At 39.6% G+C, this 16,565-nt stretch overlaps 1 protein-coding gene across 1 annotated transcript in view; it reads right to left on the reverse strand.

Moving 5' to 3' along the window:
* LOC149808202 (uncharacterized) overlaps positions 1–16,167 on the reverse strand; it is a 176,535-nt gene extending 160,368 nt beyond the window's left edge. Inside the window, exons 1-2 of the mRNA XM_089965715.1 lie at positions 16,038–16,167; positions 12,120–12,911 (exon numbers count right to left, since the gene is read on the reverse strand). Of these exons, the coding sequence (XP_089821841.1) occupies positions 12,120–12,911; positions 16,038–16,167 (922 nt within the window). The remainder of the gene's footprint in view (positions 1–12,119; positions 12,912–16,037) is intronic.
* Between the last annotated feature and the right edge of the window lie 398 nt (positions 16,168–16,565).

A 16,565-nucleotide genomic window follows, 5' to 3' on the forward strand; every position in this document is an offset into this window, starting at 1 on the left:
AGTCACTAAGACACACACCACTTGCCGACCCAAATTGAATGGATACAGTTCTTGTAATAATTGATGGTAATGATCCACGGTTTGAATATGGTCATTGAGTTCCTTCCACGGAATCTGTTCAATTACATACAACATAAGTCGTGGCATGGCAGCCTGTTTTTATAGTCTATTTGTTTCGGAAACAATACACATACCTTCTAGCCAGAGATCTTCGTTCTCCAGTGGGGAATCTAAATCTTGCATACTGTAACCTAAACTTCAGAGTTTGTTTAGGAGTTTCCTCTTCCACTAAGTAGATTCCACGTAAAATATGTTGGTAATCCTTTAACTTGTCTTCCTCAATGCGTTGCACTAGGCGAATCTCGAAGTAACCAAAATGATCAACACGTGGATCATCGGGGCCCTGGAAGTATTGAACAAGGTCTGACCACTGAAACAATTTCTGACGAATCAGTTCTCTTATACCATTGAGGTACCAGTGGTTCAAACACCGGTGACGTAACGGATGCAACTGTTCTTTACGTTTGACTTGTATTTTGACCTGCTCTCGGTAAATTCTTTCTCTCAACTCCTCAGGCAAGCCCAAAATGTTCTCTTGTAAAGTATCCATGAATAGGTCAGTCCGTATAATTCACAATCTTCTCCTAGAGCAAAAGTAATCCACATAGTGAGTAATTTCTGACCACTGCCATGCAGGGTAACGTTCAAGAATGTCATTGAACTCTTTTGATGTAAGCGGTCTAGAGTAATATAATAGGACGAATGCACGCTTGACCCAAAGAAATCTAACACACTGGTTGACTTTTTTCACTTTCTTCTTGTGAATTTCTCGGCACAAAAGTTCTACAGTGACCCATTGAGATTTCACTCTGGCAAGTCCCTGCCAAACTTCTTTGTAAATCTTCTCTTGCAGTTCTTTAGGTAATGATTCAATATCGTTTTTGAAATAAAGTTTAAATACTGGTCTCGGTGATGTCCAACATTTGACTCCTAGCCAATCTGGTTTCTTCTTCTTCGTCAACGACATGGTAAGTTACTTCAATGTCTTGGTCCCACTAAGGGTAAGTAATGACAATTCGTTGACCAACGAGCATGTTCTAGGTAGGCCGAATCTTGTGGTTCCCAGTGGTGAAGTGACACACCGCAACTGAAGCACTTGACTTTATCTCCTTCGCCCAAGTAGAACAATCCGGCTCTGGCTAATTCTTCGGGGGTCGGTCCTCCCAGATACTTAGGCCATTTTCCTTTGAACGATTGAAGACGATTTTCAAAGTCGCAGTATTCCGACAAACGCACAGGAAACGAATATTCGTCTTTCACAGGTTCGTTTAGATGAAGGTTGGGTGACATGGACAGGAGTTTGCTCAGGGCTGGATGACATCCGTAGGGGGGTAGACGTGAAGGTGAACATTCACCTTTAAAACGAAACCCAGTAAAGTGTCCAAGAGGACGAGCGGCATCGCTTTCGCATGTCTCAGGTTTGGCACACACAGCATCACTTTCCATGATAGGGGCAGTGAAAACAAAGTTCCCATGATGCTTTACGGCATCGCTAAGGTCACAGCGTACAGCATCGTCCAATCGCAAGGCTCACAATCGCATTCCACTTCCGAAGCCCCACACTTCAATTGTGTCTGTCTGAACTTGTTGTGTGTTTCTCTGAAAGTATTCATCTTGTTCGCTCGGTCTTGGTAGGTAGTCACAATTGACTATCGATCTTGACCATAGTCCCTTTTTAAACTAGTCGCAATGCATTCTCAAGCTTGTACATCGTTCCTTTTTTATGCTTTTTATGTCTAGTTTTGGAAGGTACCGTCTCTAATGTGCCGTCATCATTGTACCGTAGTGTGATGGGTGGAAAGGCCATAGAAAGGTAAGGACAGTGCGGAGACCATCGAGTATGTTCCAGAATAGCTGAATCTTTGTAGATACATAGATCCATTCGTAACTTCAGTCCGCAAGCGAAATACTGTACGTCGTATCACAATCCTGACTCGGGTCCCAAGTAGACAAATCCTGTTCTAGCTAAAACAGGCGAAGAAGGTAATCCTTCCCTATCCGTAGGCCATTTCTGAAACGTGTCCAATCGACGGGCACAATCACAATAGTCAGGTAAGAAGACTGGAAAATGGTAGGGTTTGAACTTGGAGTTCTCATCGGGTTTCTCACTCGATTCCTGCTGTGGCGAAGTCATGCTTCTGGTGGGTGACTATCCTCTTACAACCAATATTTTATACCAACGTGTCCATACGGTAAGGTGAAATGAATGGGAAGTCGTACTCGCTTCTGGTACACGATTTGATAGACTTTTTCCAAGGGTCGACTGACGATGTGGTGAGTGGGTAAACGTACAATCTTGTTCGGTTGATAGGTGGTCACTTTAAAGTGTTGTTCTTTTCCAGACTGCAAGGCTTCTTTCAATACCTCAAAGTTGACCACTCGACTGGTACGATAATTCAGAGTCAATCCTTTCACTTTACACGTCGTGTGCACTTCTCCTTGTTTGTCCCGGTATTCGTAGCCGTAATTTTTTGGACCGCCACTGGCGAAACTTAGAATCTTGTCGTAGGGATGCTCGTCTGTCCAGGCTCCGAAACGATCTCCTTCGATGTCAGCGTGATGTTGACTCGGGTGATGGATGTAAATGCAACTATCCGTGTCAAAGTACAGGACACGTTCCCCTAACAGTTCTAAAGCTTCGTACAATTTTAAGCGAGCATGGGCTGTCACGTAAGCCGCAATGATGACATTTCCAAAGGGGTCGTCTTGTACAAAGTCCAGATCTTCTTTGTAATTGACTAAGATCAAGTCCTCACGAACGACGTCCACGTGTTTCATGTATTTGGTTTTGTCGTGAATCATCTGGAAGTAGCGGGAAGGTTCTGTCAAATATTCCGTCTTGGGTAAACACGGTCGTTGTGCCATTTTACCCCACAAGCAATTTAACATCACTTTGGCAAACGATCGCCTGCCTTCGTTTTTCTCGATGTGATCTAAAGTGATGCCTTCTTGTTCATAGTATTTCTCTTTCAATTTTATTTGGTCTTCGGGAGTGTGACACCAGGACGGATAGCCGCTGGCTTCTTGCTTCAGTTTCAAAAAGGCATCCACGTAGTCAGCGAAAATGCCTTTCTGAGTGGAGTCACCCTTGTGATATTGTTGTGTCTTGGGAAAGAGAAAAATTTCGTACACTTCTAACAGTTGGTATCCCATGTCCAGAGCTTTGAACAATTCTACGCTGACCCAGGTTCCGTCAAGGCCCGTTCTTCCTGGGTGTGCTGACAAGGTTGGTCTTGGTTGCACGTTTCGGCACAAGTACGGCACAAAGGAAACATCAGTTTGCCTTGGCAATGGTGAGGTAACACGGGATGGTACAAGTCCGTGGGAGGCAAAACTTTGCACTTGATCAGACCTTCGTATTGTCGAATGTTTTTCAGGTCGATGTGTTCCGTGAACAATTGTGGGTGCATTACAGGAAAGCGACAATATTTGCACACGTAGGGATACAGCGAACACAGTCCAAGTATTTGATTTCTTCTCCTTTCTCTTCGTCGGCTTGGTACAACAAACAGGTGGCATTGGTCCTTCCTCCGTACAAACTATCCCTCGGGTGCAGCGGGTCCATGAACTGGTAACTTTCCACGAGGCGTTTAAACTCGGGATCGGTTTTCAAACGGTGATTTTATTCGGTTCCCACATTTCCACCACTTGGTATCCTTCTTGTTCTAACTTTAGGCGTCGCTGACAAGTGTCTTGGTACAAGTCTTCCATGGTCCGTTGTAAAAACTGATTTTTAGTGTCACGATCAGGGTAACAGACGGGACATCCGTGAAATAAGCAACCGTTAAACTCGTACACGATCTTGGGGTTTTCTAAGTCCCAGCCATCGACCGAATGCGTTCCGGTGGTCTTTTCGCCCCCTCCGTTGCGGGCATGCTGAATCCACTTGTCTTCCTTGTCGCACAAGTAATGTAACCAGCGTAGGGCTTTCACCGAGTACTGACGTTTGACATAGTGGGTCGTTTGAGGACTGATGACAGCCACGGTGTTTTCAGGCATGAATCGTTGCCGGTACACTAAGGAACACGCTTTGGCAATGGTGTAAGTTTCTTTCAAAGGATCGACCCCTCCGTGTTCCATGAACAGTTCTCGAAATTTTCCACAGCAACGCCGTAAAATGTCCACGTCGGAACGACAATACTTTAGCATTTCTTCCTGAAAGTCGAAAGGGTCTGATGCGTGAGCCTGGTACCAAGCGTAGAGAGCGTCTCGTTGTTCGGTACGCATGTTGTCAGGGTCGTAATAGTGAGCCTCAGGTAAATGGGGTAGAACGGCGTGTTGATTGGCTTCCGTATTGAAAAAGTGTGGAAAGTACCCTTTAGCCATTTCTGTCATTCCAAATGTTTTAGGCATTCGACGCAATGGCATGGCTAAGTAACTCATCGAATCTTTAAACTGCACTTGTCCCACTTGCATGAAAATGATTTTGGCTCCGTTCAAAGTCACTTTAGGACGTTCGGTGCCTTGTTCCGTATAGCATCTCAAAAGAAACTGTCCATCGTATCCGAAGAAATTGTGAGACATCACTGTGGCATGACGATGACAATCTCAGTAACGTTCGATGTCCTCTTGGCTCCACGTCTTCTCGATGGGGTCTAAGACCCATTGGGCGAAATCAGCTAGCGTGTTCGGTCCCCGAAAGATTTTTTCACGCCCTCCGGGAATCTTGCTGCAGTGAGGGCAATGACTGAAGATAGGTTCTTGAATGCACTTCTCGCACGCTCGATGAGCCACGCAGAAATTAGGAATGTGAATGCCGGTCTCTTGCATGCATTCGAAATCGAAAAAGATGAAATTGCCTTTCTTCATGTGTCCATCCTCTTTCTCTGGTGGGGGTTGGTATTTTTGCACGTAGCATTGGTGTTCCAAGTCCACGATGTGGTGACAAATGTGACATTTTTTTTCTTTCCTGAACATACGTGTGCCTTGGCATTATTGGTACGTAGGCCTTGTCCACAGGTTGGGCACAATCTCAGGAGTTGACAAGCACATTTCTGCTGTGAACCTTGCGTCTTCAGATGTTGTTGGTAACAGGCAGGGCTGACAAACGTGCGCAGACAAGCAGGACAATGCAATGATTTTTGCCCTTCGCTCAGACAGGGTGGAGAGGCCAAACATCCTGAGCATTTCAATCCGCAATGCTTGTGTTGCTCTCGATTGTTATAACCATAGTCACATTTCTTACAGTAATAACTGCATCCCAGGAATGCAGTGATACTGGTAATGATATCGAAATGGTCATCGTGTTAATAGGTCCGATTGTCGAATGTTTTCCCAGGCTCTTTTCCATTCTACCGTGTCGTCCTTGTTGGCATAGGTTCGTCCCACCACGATGGCTCGGGCTAAACACATCTGGTCTTGAGAACTGTGAATTTGGACGAGACTCTTTTTGGTGCTGCGAAGATCGTTCACCAGTAACACCTTACTGCGTCCAGTCCCTTGAGGAGGAGAGACGTGGGTCATGTCCAGTGTGGCTTTTCCATCGGTGATGTCAAAATGGTCATTAGATTGTTGCACGTGTTGAATCTTGTCCATGACTTTGGAAGCGGTCAATTCTGCAGGGGTGCTAAACTCGATCCAAACAGGGGATTTCAAACCGTCGTGTTGTATGCAGAGTCTCAAGCGGTCGTCTTCTTTGGGTTGACATTGTCGCTTGAGTGTGGTGAGTAAAGAATCCCACACCCCAGTGATGAACCCTTCTGCTTTCTCCAACGGTACTTCGGACTTGAAATCTTTAAACTTCACCGTGTATTTGTAAGACGTGGTTCTAAATTTTCTAGAGGAGCGCTTTTCGATCTCTCGAATGGAATAGTATTTTTCAGGGTTGACTAAGGGTGGTGAACTTTGTTTAGAGGGTTTGTATTCTGGTTCACTCATGTCCTCTTCAAAATCACTGGCATGAATTTGTGCCAAGACTTCAGCCCTGGTACGAGGCGATAGATCACGTTTCTGCCTCTTACTTTCTTCTTCTTTCTTCTCGAATGAATTGGATCGTTTCATCATGAAAGCAAAAAGTCAAATGACTAAAGTTTAAACACCATGGGCTACTTTATATTCATGGCAGACCAGCGTATATAAAAGGGTATGTGTCTTGTCCTTTCACTATTCATTTCACTCTCTAATCGAGCACAACGATGGAAGAGACTAGCCAAATCGAACGTTTCATCAGAGCTTTGCGAGGGGTCATTAGAAAATTCTCTTCAGACCAGCCGACGGACTACTCTCCTTCCTTTCGAGATAAAAGTGAAGATACTTGCTATATCTGTCAGAAGAAAGGGCATTGGTCTTCAGAGTGTCCAGACCGTCAAAAAGAAAAACAGGGGTTAAAAGAGACAAAAGTCAAGATACCTGTTATTATTATCAAGAAAATTTACATTGGTCTCCAGATTGCCCAAAAAAGAAACAAGAGGAGTCAGAAGAAGAGAGGGATTCGTTACAGAAAGAAGACGAGGAAGAAGAGGAGGAAGAAAGCAGACAGGTAAAGAAAAAGAAACAGGAGAAGAAAAGAAGAAGGAAAGAAAGTGAGGAGGATGAAGAGGAAAAGACTGTGACTGTGGAGAAATTGAAAAAAAACAGAGAGTAAACAATGAGATAGAAGAAGACTATGAACTTTTTAAAGTGCTATGTTGTGAATTGTGAATTTAATTGTAAATATTGATAACAGAATAAATTAGGTATAAAAAGGTAAGTGTCTTTGGGTTTTGATTTTAAAATAAGAACGTACACTCACGCACTCATACACAGACACGTACTATAGGGGTAAAATGGTTCTTTTTCTTTTTTTGAGTTATTGGCAATTAAAAGTCGATCTCTTTTCGAGAGACGTGGGTGGCCCTGAAAAGGGCCTTTTTTGGTGTAGGGGTGAGTTTAAGCAATCAACTTTAACTGCCTTAAGCCTTTGCCACGGCCAAGGCCTACTTCTGGACTGCGTACTGTTGATGATGATGATTTGGTTGAAATCACTAAGGGTGGTACGGTAGGCTTAGTCACAGGGTTGACGTGTTTAGCTCGGGAAGGTCGTATTCTCTTCGGTCGTAATAAAGAAGTCTGATACATTTGTTTCAGACTTCTTAACTCCGCTAAAATCCAACAGGACCGTGACCGTTTGATTTTCACCCTCTTGTTTCTTTGCTGCTACTTCTTCTTCTTCTTGTTTTTTTTCTTACCTCTTCTTCTTGCTGCTGTTGCTGTAGGAGAAAAGCTTGTTCCGCTTCCTTTTGTCGTTGTATAAATTTCTCCAATTCTTCTTTCTGTCTCTGTCTAAAATTCTCCACTTGCGGTAATGAAGGTGACGAAGGTTCCGGAACAAATTCTTGCTAGGTAAGAAAATCCACAAAATCCCAATTTACATCTTCTGAAAGTAAGTCCGGGTTCCCTTGGGTGGTCTCCACTGCTGGTGCACCCCAATGAATCGTTTTCTGAGTTTCCGTCATGTTGAATCACTGTCGCGTAGATTGACTGCACACAGGCGCTAGCGAATCTATATAGACCACGTGACGTCACAGACTGCTCTCTTCGGATTGGATGCGGGCTGACTGAATTTTGTAACGCGTGTTTGGACTGGTCAACAAACTCAATCCGTTTCAATCCTGCCTGTACCTATAAATAAGTGCAGTTCACTGAATTGATTCACCTGTTCTCGGCGCCTCAAGATGTGGACCGATGTGCAATCTTCTACGCTTGTGTCTTCAATGATGTTCCGGACGGACATACCCATGTATGTCCGATCCAAGTGGACAGTTGTCCACAGGACAGACACCAGTCTGTGGATACGTAGGATCTACGTAGAAAGACAAGGATGCCTCAAAGGAGTCCTGATTTACGGTCCTACTGTGAGACGCAGCCTAAGGACAAGAAGAAGACCAATGCGGTGCCCTTTATGTTAATGGATACATTAACATAAACCCAAAGGTCCTTTTCAGGGCCACTTATAGGTCTCGAAAAGAGATTGACTTTCAATTGCCTAACCTTCTTTTATTTTTATTTTTTTTTAAAAATAGAAACCCCTCCCTGTTTCAATTTTACATAGACCCTATACAGACCCAGGCTTTTTTTGTCCATGTTAAATTTACATAGACCCTACACAGGCCCAGGGTGGTTAATGTTAAATTTACATAGACCCTATACCGGCCCAAGAATGTCTGTAATGCTAATTCCCCTAGACCCTATACAGGCCCAGGGTTTTTCTCCATGTTAAATTTACATAGACCCTATAGAGGCCCGGGGGTCTGTAATGCTAATTCCCATAGACCCTATAGTGCCCCACTTCACTACTCACCCATAAACATGGTCACATTTTAGATTGGGTTCTTCATAGACCTGATGATAACATTCTACGGTCCTCCCTGGTATCCCATGACCTTGCATCAGATCATCTCTGCATTATATGCCATCTTGACGTATCAGTCCCTAACCCTCCACCTTTATCTGCACATAACAACTTGCTTACCTCCTACAGCAGAACAACTCTATAACTGCCTGCGTTCATTGCTTGACAAAAATGCCCCAGCTACCAAGTGCAGAGTATCAATTCAAAAGTGTTCTCCAAGGTATAGCAGTGTTAGGGACCAGATTCGCACTGCTAAAAAAGACTGATGTAAAGCTGAGAGGCTTTGGCTTTCCACCAGACTCACTATTTATAAGCAAATCTATGAAGTCGCTAAGAAGAATGTCACAAATATAGTCCATGCACGAAATCAGCCCACTACACTATTAAGATCATGGAAAGTTCCAGCTGCAAAGAACTCTTCGAGATTACTAACAAGCTAATGTCAAGGAACAAATCTACACCACTTCCAAATACCTTCTCTCCAGTCGACCTCCCGGACACGTTTTCAAATCTCTTCCGTGACAAAGTACAAACCATTAGAGATAAGCTGGACACCATAATTTCAATTGACTCGTCGTCACCATACAGTTGGGATAGAGAATTTGAGCGGCAACCATTAGCAGCATTTGAACCTGTCTCTATGGATTTCGTACGTACAATCCTGATGAAGAGTGCACCAAAGTCATATGAACCTGATCCAATTCCAACATCACTGCTGCTTGAATACTTAGATCCAGTATTGCCTTCACTAACTGATGTTATTAATACCTCTCTCTCATCCGGGGAATTCCCATCATTTTTCAAAACTGCCATTGTAAAGCCTCTGCTGAAGAAACCAACACTAGATCATAACGATTTAAAGAACTACCGCCCAGGTTATAATCTCCCATTCATATAAAAAGTCTTAGAAAAGGTTGTTCTATCCCAGCTGGTATCTCATCTAAATTCAAACAGTCTTTTTAGCAATGTACAATTTGCATATCGCCCTTGCGACAGTACTGAGACTACTCTTCTACAAGTAGTTAATGACATTCTCTCTGTGTTGGATAACGGAAATATTACAGTCCTCACCCTCCTTGATTTGTCTGAAGCATTTGACACAATATAGCATGATATATTATTTTACCGTCTCCAGCATGTATTTGGCATTCATGATACAGCTTTATTGTGGTTCAATTCCTACTTGGTCAACAGGACACAAATTGTATCTGCAAATGGAATACACTCCAGCCCAGTTGATCTATGTTGTGGTGTTCCACAGGGGTCTATTCTTGGACCTGTTCTCTTCATTCTGTACATTCAATCGTTCTCAAGTGTCATAGATCACCATCCAATATCTCACCAGTTGTACGCTGATGACACCCAAATATACAAATCTAGCCACCCAACTGAAGTTGATGCTACCATCCAAGGTGTAGAGAGGTGCATTTTTGATGTGAAATCATGGATGACATGTAACAAGCTGCAGACGAATGATGATAAAACTGAGGACATTCTGATCACAACACAAACACTTTCTCATCCACATCCTTTACCTCAAACAATAAATAACAGCAACACCAACATTAAATTCACACAATCAGTACGAAACCTAGGTGTTACTCTGGACAGTACTCTCATATTGCACCAACGTGTCATAAACATATGCAAGGCTGCATATCTTCAGCTTGTGTGTTCATTAGTACTTTCAAGACTGGACTATTGTAACTCAGTAATGTCTGGTTCTTCTCAATATCTGCTCCAGAAACTTCAAAAAGTTCACAACATAGCTGCTCGGATCATACTTAGAGTACCACGATCAGAGCACACCTTCCCGCTGCTCTGTACCCTAAACTGGCTATCCATTCGATCCAGAATCAAACACAAAATTTGTTCTCTGTGCTACATTTCACTGTCCAACATACCTATCCGTCCTCACCCAAGTGTACACACCAGCAAGATACTTACGCTCCTCTTCTGACAATCGTATACTCGTTATTCCCACTATGAAAACAAAGTCATATAGACAGCGTTCTTTTGCATACCAGGGCCCAGCAACGTGAAATGAATTACCCACTGAACTTGGACACAAAGACACAGTGATCACATTCAAGAGTGTTCTCAAAACTCACTTATTTCGACTGCAAGAACAAACTTAAAAACCTAATAATGTTTCCTACCTGAAATATTCTCAGCATGTTTTTCTTTAATGTTTTCTAATTTCATGATGTTTGTTTTTGTAATCATATAATTATATGTTTTTTTTTTATCTTATAGGTGTTTCCTAATGTTGTAAAGCTATTAGAGCTTCTAAAGATTAGGCGCTATAAAAACTCCCCATTGTTATTATTATTATTATTATCCTTGGATTTCTTAGTCTAGCGCTTAACCAATTAGCACGAATCTCAAAAATGACTGAAATTTAATTGCATTGGAAGAATTTATTGATAACATTACAAAACAATTTTCATTATTATCTCATATATATTTTATATTCCCCCAAAATTTTGATACAGCTATGGTATTAAATTCAGAAAGATTGAACTGTATAATTTTTTAAAAAGAAAACCAATGTGATGCATGCAGGATACATGTAAACTAACTTTAAAACAATCAGCAAATGGTAACCATGGAGACACATTTTAGAGGGACAAAGTAAAATAACATAATGCACTCGGTAATATGTTTATTTAAAAATGTTATAATCTTATTTGCATCAACATTTTTGACACCTTAACTTTGTGGTCTGTTCTGTACTATGTCATATTGATCTAAACTGAGATACACCACTGAATTTATGTTTTAGATCTTCTTCTCATTAACTGTAGTGTACACTCATCTCTGTCATGGTTTATCATAATAAATACCTATATTTTCTGATTTGCTTTTCTTTAAAAGCAAACAAATCATTACTTAAGTGACACATTGTGTATTTGCATAAATTTCCTCTTTTTTAAATTGCAGATCCGAATAAGGACTATTATTATTATAATATGCATAAAAATAGATTTACTATCAAAGTAAAATTGATGCATCATGGGATAGGCCGCTACGGCACATTTTGAATCAATTCCAAATGACGTTTAATAAATGTGTTTTCTTACACTATAACACACTTACCTTTAAATAGCGAGTGTTCGGTTTATTTCGATTGTTAATTATAATATTTCTTGTAAAATCATTATAGAACTGTGACAATAAATGTGTGCTACATAACCAGTAAATATTTATAGAGGCCAACCAATACGCGTGGTCCTGTCTGAACTGAATTTAATGGCAAGCGCTTCGATGAAAAGCGACACCTGGTACGAAATATTTTGTGTATTGCTTGTAATGGCTTCTCAACCTGGCCGTTGTAATGGTTTCTCAACCTGTCCGTCGTCATCCATAACTATTTATAATTTTTGTCTGCAAGTTTTGTGTTTATAAATAGAACGTACATCACTTAACAGTAAAGAAATGAATTTACTTAGATAAAGCAATATTAATATTAAATTTAATAACAACAAATTTAATTTTATTTGAACTTAACATTAATAAAGGCGACGATGCATGACGAAACTGACATCTTGTCATTTGTTTTCTAAATGTGAATTTAAATTTTTAGAATTGTCATTAAATAAAGTATGTCATTTTATTTTGTGATGTCAAGTAATAATTAATGTCAATAAAATCAAATAAATTATGTCAGTAAAATAATAATTAACATCAATAAAATAAATTATGTGAATAAAAAAGAAATATGGATTACCTTGATACTGTATCCTGTATCTAGTGATGTGATTACTCATACTGCATGTTATATAGAGATGTCCATTGTCCCAGAATATGGCACATGGATCACGTGGTATTCCCTGTGTGAAAATGGACACAAGCTGACATTCGGATGTAAGATGGTGAATACAGTCATAAGGGTCATTCCAGTTACACACAAACAGACTTCCATGTTGGTCTATAACAATGCCTGTGGGTTGCTTCAAATCTTTATGTTTGTATCTGTATTTATATTTACTGGGAATCTGGACATCATAGGCATATACACCAGTATCACGGGAGTCAACACCAGCATCACACGAAATGTAAATCATGTTGTCTTTTGTCGTTATGAATCTCAACAACGTGTTGTTCTTCACCTTACAAATCCGGTGAATAGTGCCAGCAACATGTCCATCTAATCTGGACACAATACACCAACACACCGTGTCTTGTTTCTCACCACATACAACAAGATCATCCTTGAATGACACGATTCCATGATACCAATCCAGCCCTCCGTGTACACGTAAATTCTTAATCCATGTTATAACACGTGTGTTGAGTAAATCAATGGACATAATTTTTATCAGACCATTGGACAGAATCACAGCGATTTCCGTGTCGTTAATAAGACTGATACCACATGGTTCTGACTCCAATCTGTCTGACTCGTACAGTAACTTTCCATCCTGGAGTCCGTGAAGCCGGACTTTAGACTCATCGAAGTCTATGACAGATATACTGTTTCTGCAAACCACGATACCGTGGTACCAGGGGGACTCGTTGTCTGTGGAAATAAAGTGGTATAAACATTAATACACATCTACACAAAAATACCAATATGTATGTATACGTATATGAAAATAATAAATGACGTATATACGTCGTCTTATCGTTACGATGAATTTAATTTCTGACAATAAACAATAGTTTTCATCGACATCTACGATTATTAGACACGAAAATTACGCTTAAACAGGGAATACATATTTACATAGACATATGCAACTATTATCAGTTCTCCAGACACGAAAAAAGAAACTAAAAAACGCTTTATCATTCATTTAATTATATATCTGACCTTAAGTAAAGTCAGCTTGAAACATCTGATAGTTACAATCGTCGTAGAGGTGTTATCGTTACCATCATCTTATTTATTATTATGTAAAAGTCAAAAAGGCCATGTAGTCACGTATTCTGTTTTTACCAGTAAGCACATTATTCTTGTTTGTACAGTATTTTACAAAAGATATCAACTTTAACTTTAGTATGACATTTGTACTGTGTTTATGAAAATAATACTGTACACATTTAACGATAAGAAATAGTGTGCTAGTTACTAGTTCCTGTGTTGTAACTACTGTTGTTCCTCGTCCTAAATATCTTATATAAATCGTCTTATCATTACAACGAATTTCATCATATTTACAACCACATTAACGCTGTAACAGGGATGATGGTCTGCTGTGGAAATTAATTAAAACCTTAATTTATATTTTCACAATAATTACCGACATGATATACAAATAATTAGTACATATGAATTTAATATATTATTATAACTTTAACTTTCTGACAATTAGAAACGTCGTATTAGTGTCGTCGTCGTCATCATCTACTTCCAGCTCGACAGTCTCTTTTTCTTTATCGCTCTGTCTGTTTGTCTGTCTGTCTGTCTCTCTGTCACACACACACACACACAAGCGCGCGCGCCTACTGTTTTCCCTATAGTCAGACAAGTCAACTCCCTAGGCCGGAAAAACTTCAGGCAGCGACAGATTCTAAAGTATCAAAATCTGGATTTGTTAAAAAATGTATTTAAAAAAATTGTTAATATTTGTATATCTTTCAAAGTCCGGTTTAATGCTTTATTATGGATTGGGGTGGGGTGCTGGATCTCTGACAGTGGCAAATCAGATATTGTCTGGGCACGACAAAATCATCAATCCGGCTGGCACACACACACACACACTATCTTCCTGAATTTAAATAATACCTATATTTCATTAGTATGACCAATAGGTCAAGGCATATATTGCCCGATATTTCTTGGGTCATTGTATTGTTGTTGTTATCGTCATCTTCGTCGCCGTACTTTGTATATTGCCCTATTACTTTTACTAATGTACTATTTCACATACAAAAGAGTAGCTTACGCAAAATATTGTTTTAGACGTATGAAATGTTCCTACGGATATCTTTGTGAAACACCCTTGCGAAATAGCGTAAGCTTTTCTTACGTTTTAAAGATTAGATGCGTAAACTTGAGCTGCGTCGTAAAGCGAGACACGATTTCATAAAATAACGAGCGCCCAATATTTTCTTAGGTTTTGCGTACGACATCTGTACGTGATTACGGGTGTTTCACTAACGAGAATTACGCACCTTTTTCTTTACTAAGTTTCACTTTTACGTTACTTTGCGGCAAATAAAAGGTACCCGTAAGTGGCAAGTTTTTTTCCTATGTTTGTGGAGAGCGAAAGTCATAGAGAGAGGGTAAGTTTAAGATGCGGCTTGACATTCCAGTATATACCCTATGGGGTCTTTTTCTAACAAAACTATCTTAAAACTGATTTATATGTAAAAACATATTTTTTAAAAAATGTGAACATTAACATGAAAATTATATGTTGCTGATTAGCCCTAAAATATTAACAATCAAGACAATGAATCATCAATTTTAATGAAATTATGTTAAAAATAACGGTAAAAAAATTACAGTTGTATATACGGCATGTCAGAACTGTGTCAGGAAATGCTGATTACCACAATGGTATTCCGTCCATTGTTATATATATGTTAGTACAGAGATAAATCAAGACGCGGAAAAATTATGATCTTTCATTTACTTCCTCTGGAGCCAGTTTCCCATATATTTACGATAATGTCACATAACTGGACTAAATGTAAGAATTTATTCCATTGACAAACGTTTACGTCCATAGAACATTTGTCATTCACTGCTAAGTTTCAAATATCCCATTATGATAACTGTGTTTAGTAAATTCTTGGCAAAATATTCTCAATTCTCAACTTTTTAAAAATTTATGTCGGTATGTCCCTTTCATCGATAATTTCACGTTTATTCTGAAAATTGATTCTCTTGTGCCGATGCAAATTCAAAGCTGTGAAAAAGTGTTTAATGTCACTTCCTCTTGGGGAAAGGTGCCTATTACACGTCTGTATCAGCTTTTTAAGAGAAAGTGTCTTTTACATGACAAAAGTGTATTTTTCGTGATAGCCAGTTAACTTCTATTTAAAAGGTATAATCTTCTTAAAAATGTGTTTTATAAAATAATTGTTGTTATTTTCACGTAGAAAGTAATAATCCACTTGAAGACCGGTAATTTTCTTTCTTCTTCAATATAGAGTTCTTCTTGGAAATCAATACTTTTTCTTCGTGAAAAATCACTTATTAAATTAAATGATCGATTTTCGTATCGTCAATTGCTTACTATCCCTGACAGTACAAAATGGTGCATGCATATAATAGCTTTCTATCATCAGTGCTTCTTCTTCTCTTTGTTTCCTCCTTTTTTCTTCCTTCTCTCTCTATCTCTGTCTCTGTCTGTTGCTAGTTTTGTTTCTATACTTTGGTTTCCTGTCATTTGTGATTGTACTGTTATGGAAGTTTCATCTTGTTGTTGCTCTGGTTTTATAGTCTCTAGCCCTTTTTATTGTTGATTATGAGTTCTTGGCGGTAGTTTTTGGGCTTTTATCTCCCTGTTTCTGCATTTCCTGCTGCTTTCCCTGTGGTGGTTGTTGATGTTTCTCATCTTTTTGTTGTTGGTAAGGTTTTGTTTTGCCGTTAAATATGACTGTATTCTTATAGGAGTTTACGATTTTGTTGACTTTTCTGCTGCTGTTGTGGTTGATTTTCTCTTATTTGTTGTTGTTGTTGTTGTCGTCTCACTTCTTGTTGTTATTGGTTTAGATTCCTGTGTGTTGTGGGTCTGTTTCTTTCCTGTTTCTACTTTTCCTGCCTTTGCTGTTGTTGTTGTTGTTACAGGACATGGGGTTCTGTTGCCTAGATTGTTGGACATTTGAAGGGTGTATGTCCTGTATTTCCACATCTATTGCATTTTCTGTCGTAGATACACCCTTTATACCAAGATTAAGATTTAGCTAAAAAGCCCATTATAAAGAATGCTTTCTTTATGTATTTCAATTTGTTTTTTCTCAATTTCTAGTATTTGCATCCCATTGTAGATTGTTGTTTGGGAGATAGTCGCCAATCTGGAAGAAATCACGTTGATGTTGAATTTTTTCTCAAATAGTTATACTACATCTTCCAGTGGGATTTCTAAAGGAATGTCTGACAGGTATAATTCTCCAGTTTGTTTCTTTACTTTCCTTAATATGGGTGTTGGTTTCCTTACTGTAGCTTTCTCTTTCCCTATTTCTGTCTCTCCATCAGGTAGAATTGGTTTGTTCCCTCTAG

This window comes from Sinohyriopsis cumingii, chromosome 1 (genome assembly GCF_028554795.1).
Source record: "Sinohyriopsis cumingii isolate HCF-2022 chromosome 1, ASM2855479v2, whole genome shotgun sequence".
Taxonomy (NCBI): domain Eukaryota; kingdom Metazoa; phylum Mollusca; class Bivalvia; order Unionida; family Unionidae; genus Sinohyriopsis; species Sinohyriopsis cumingii.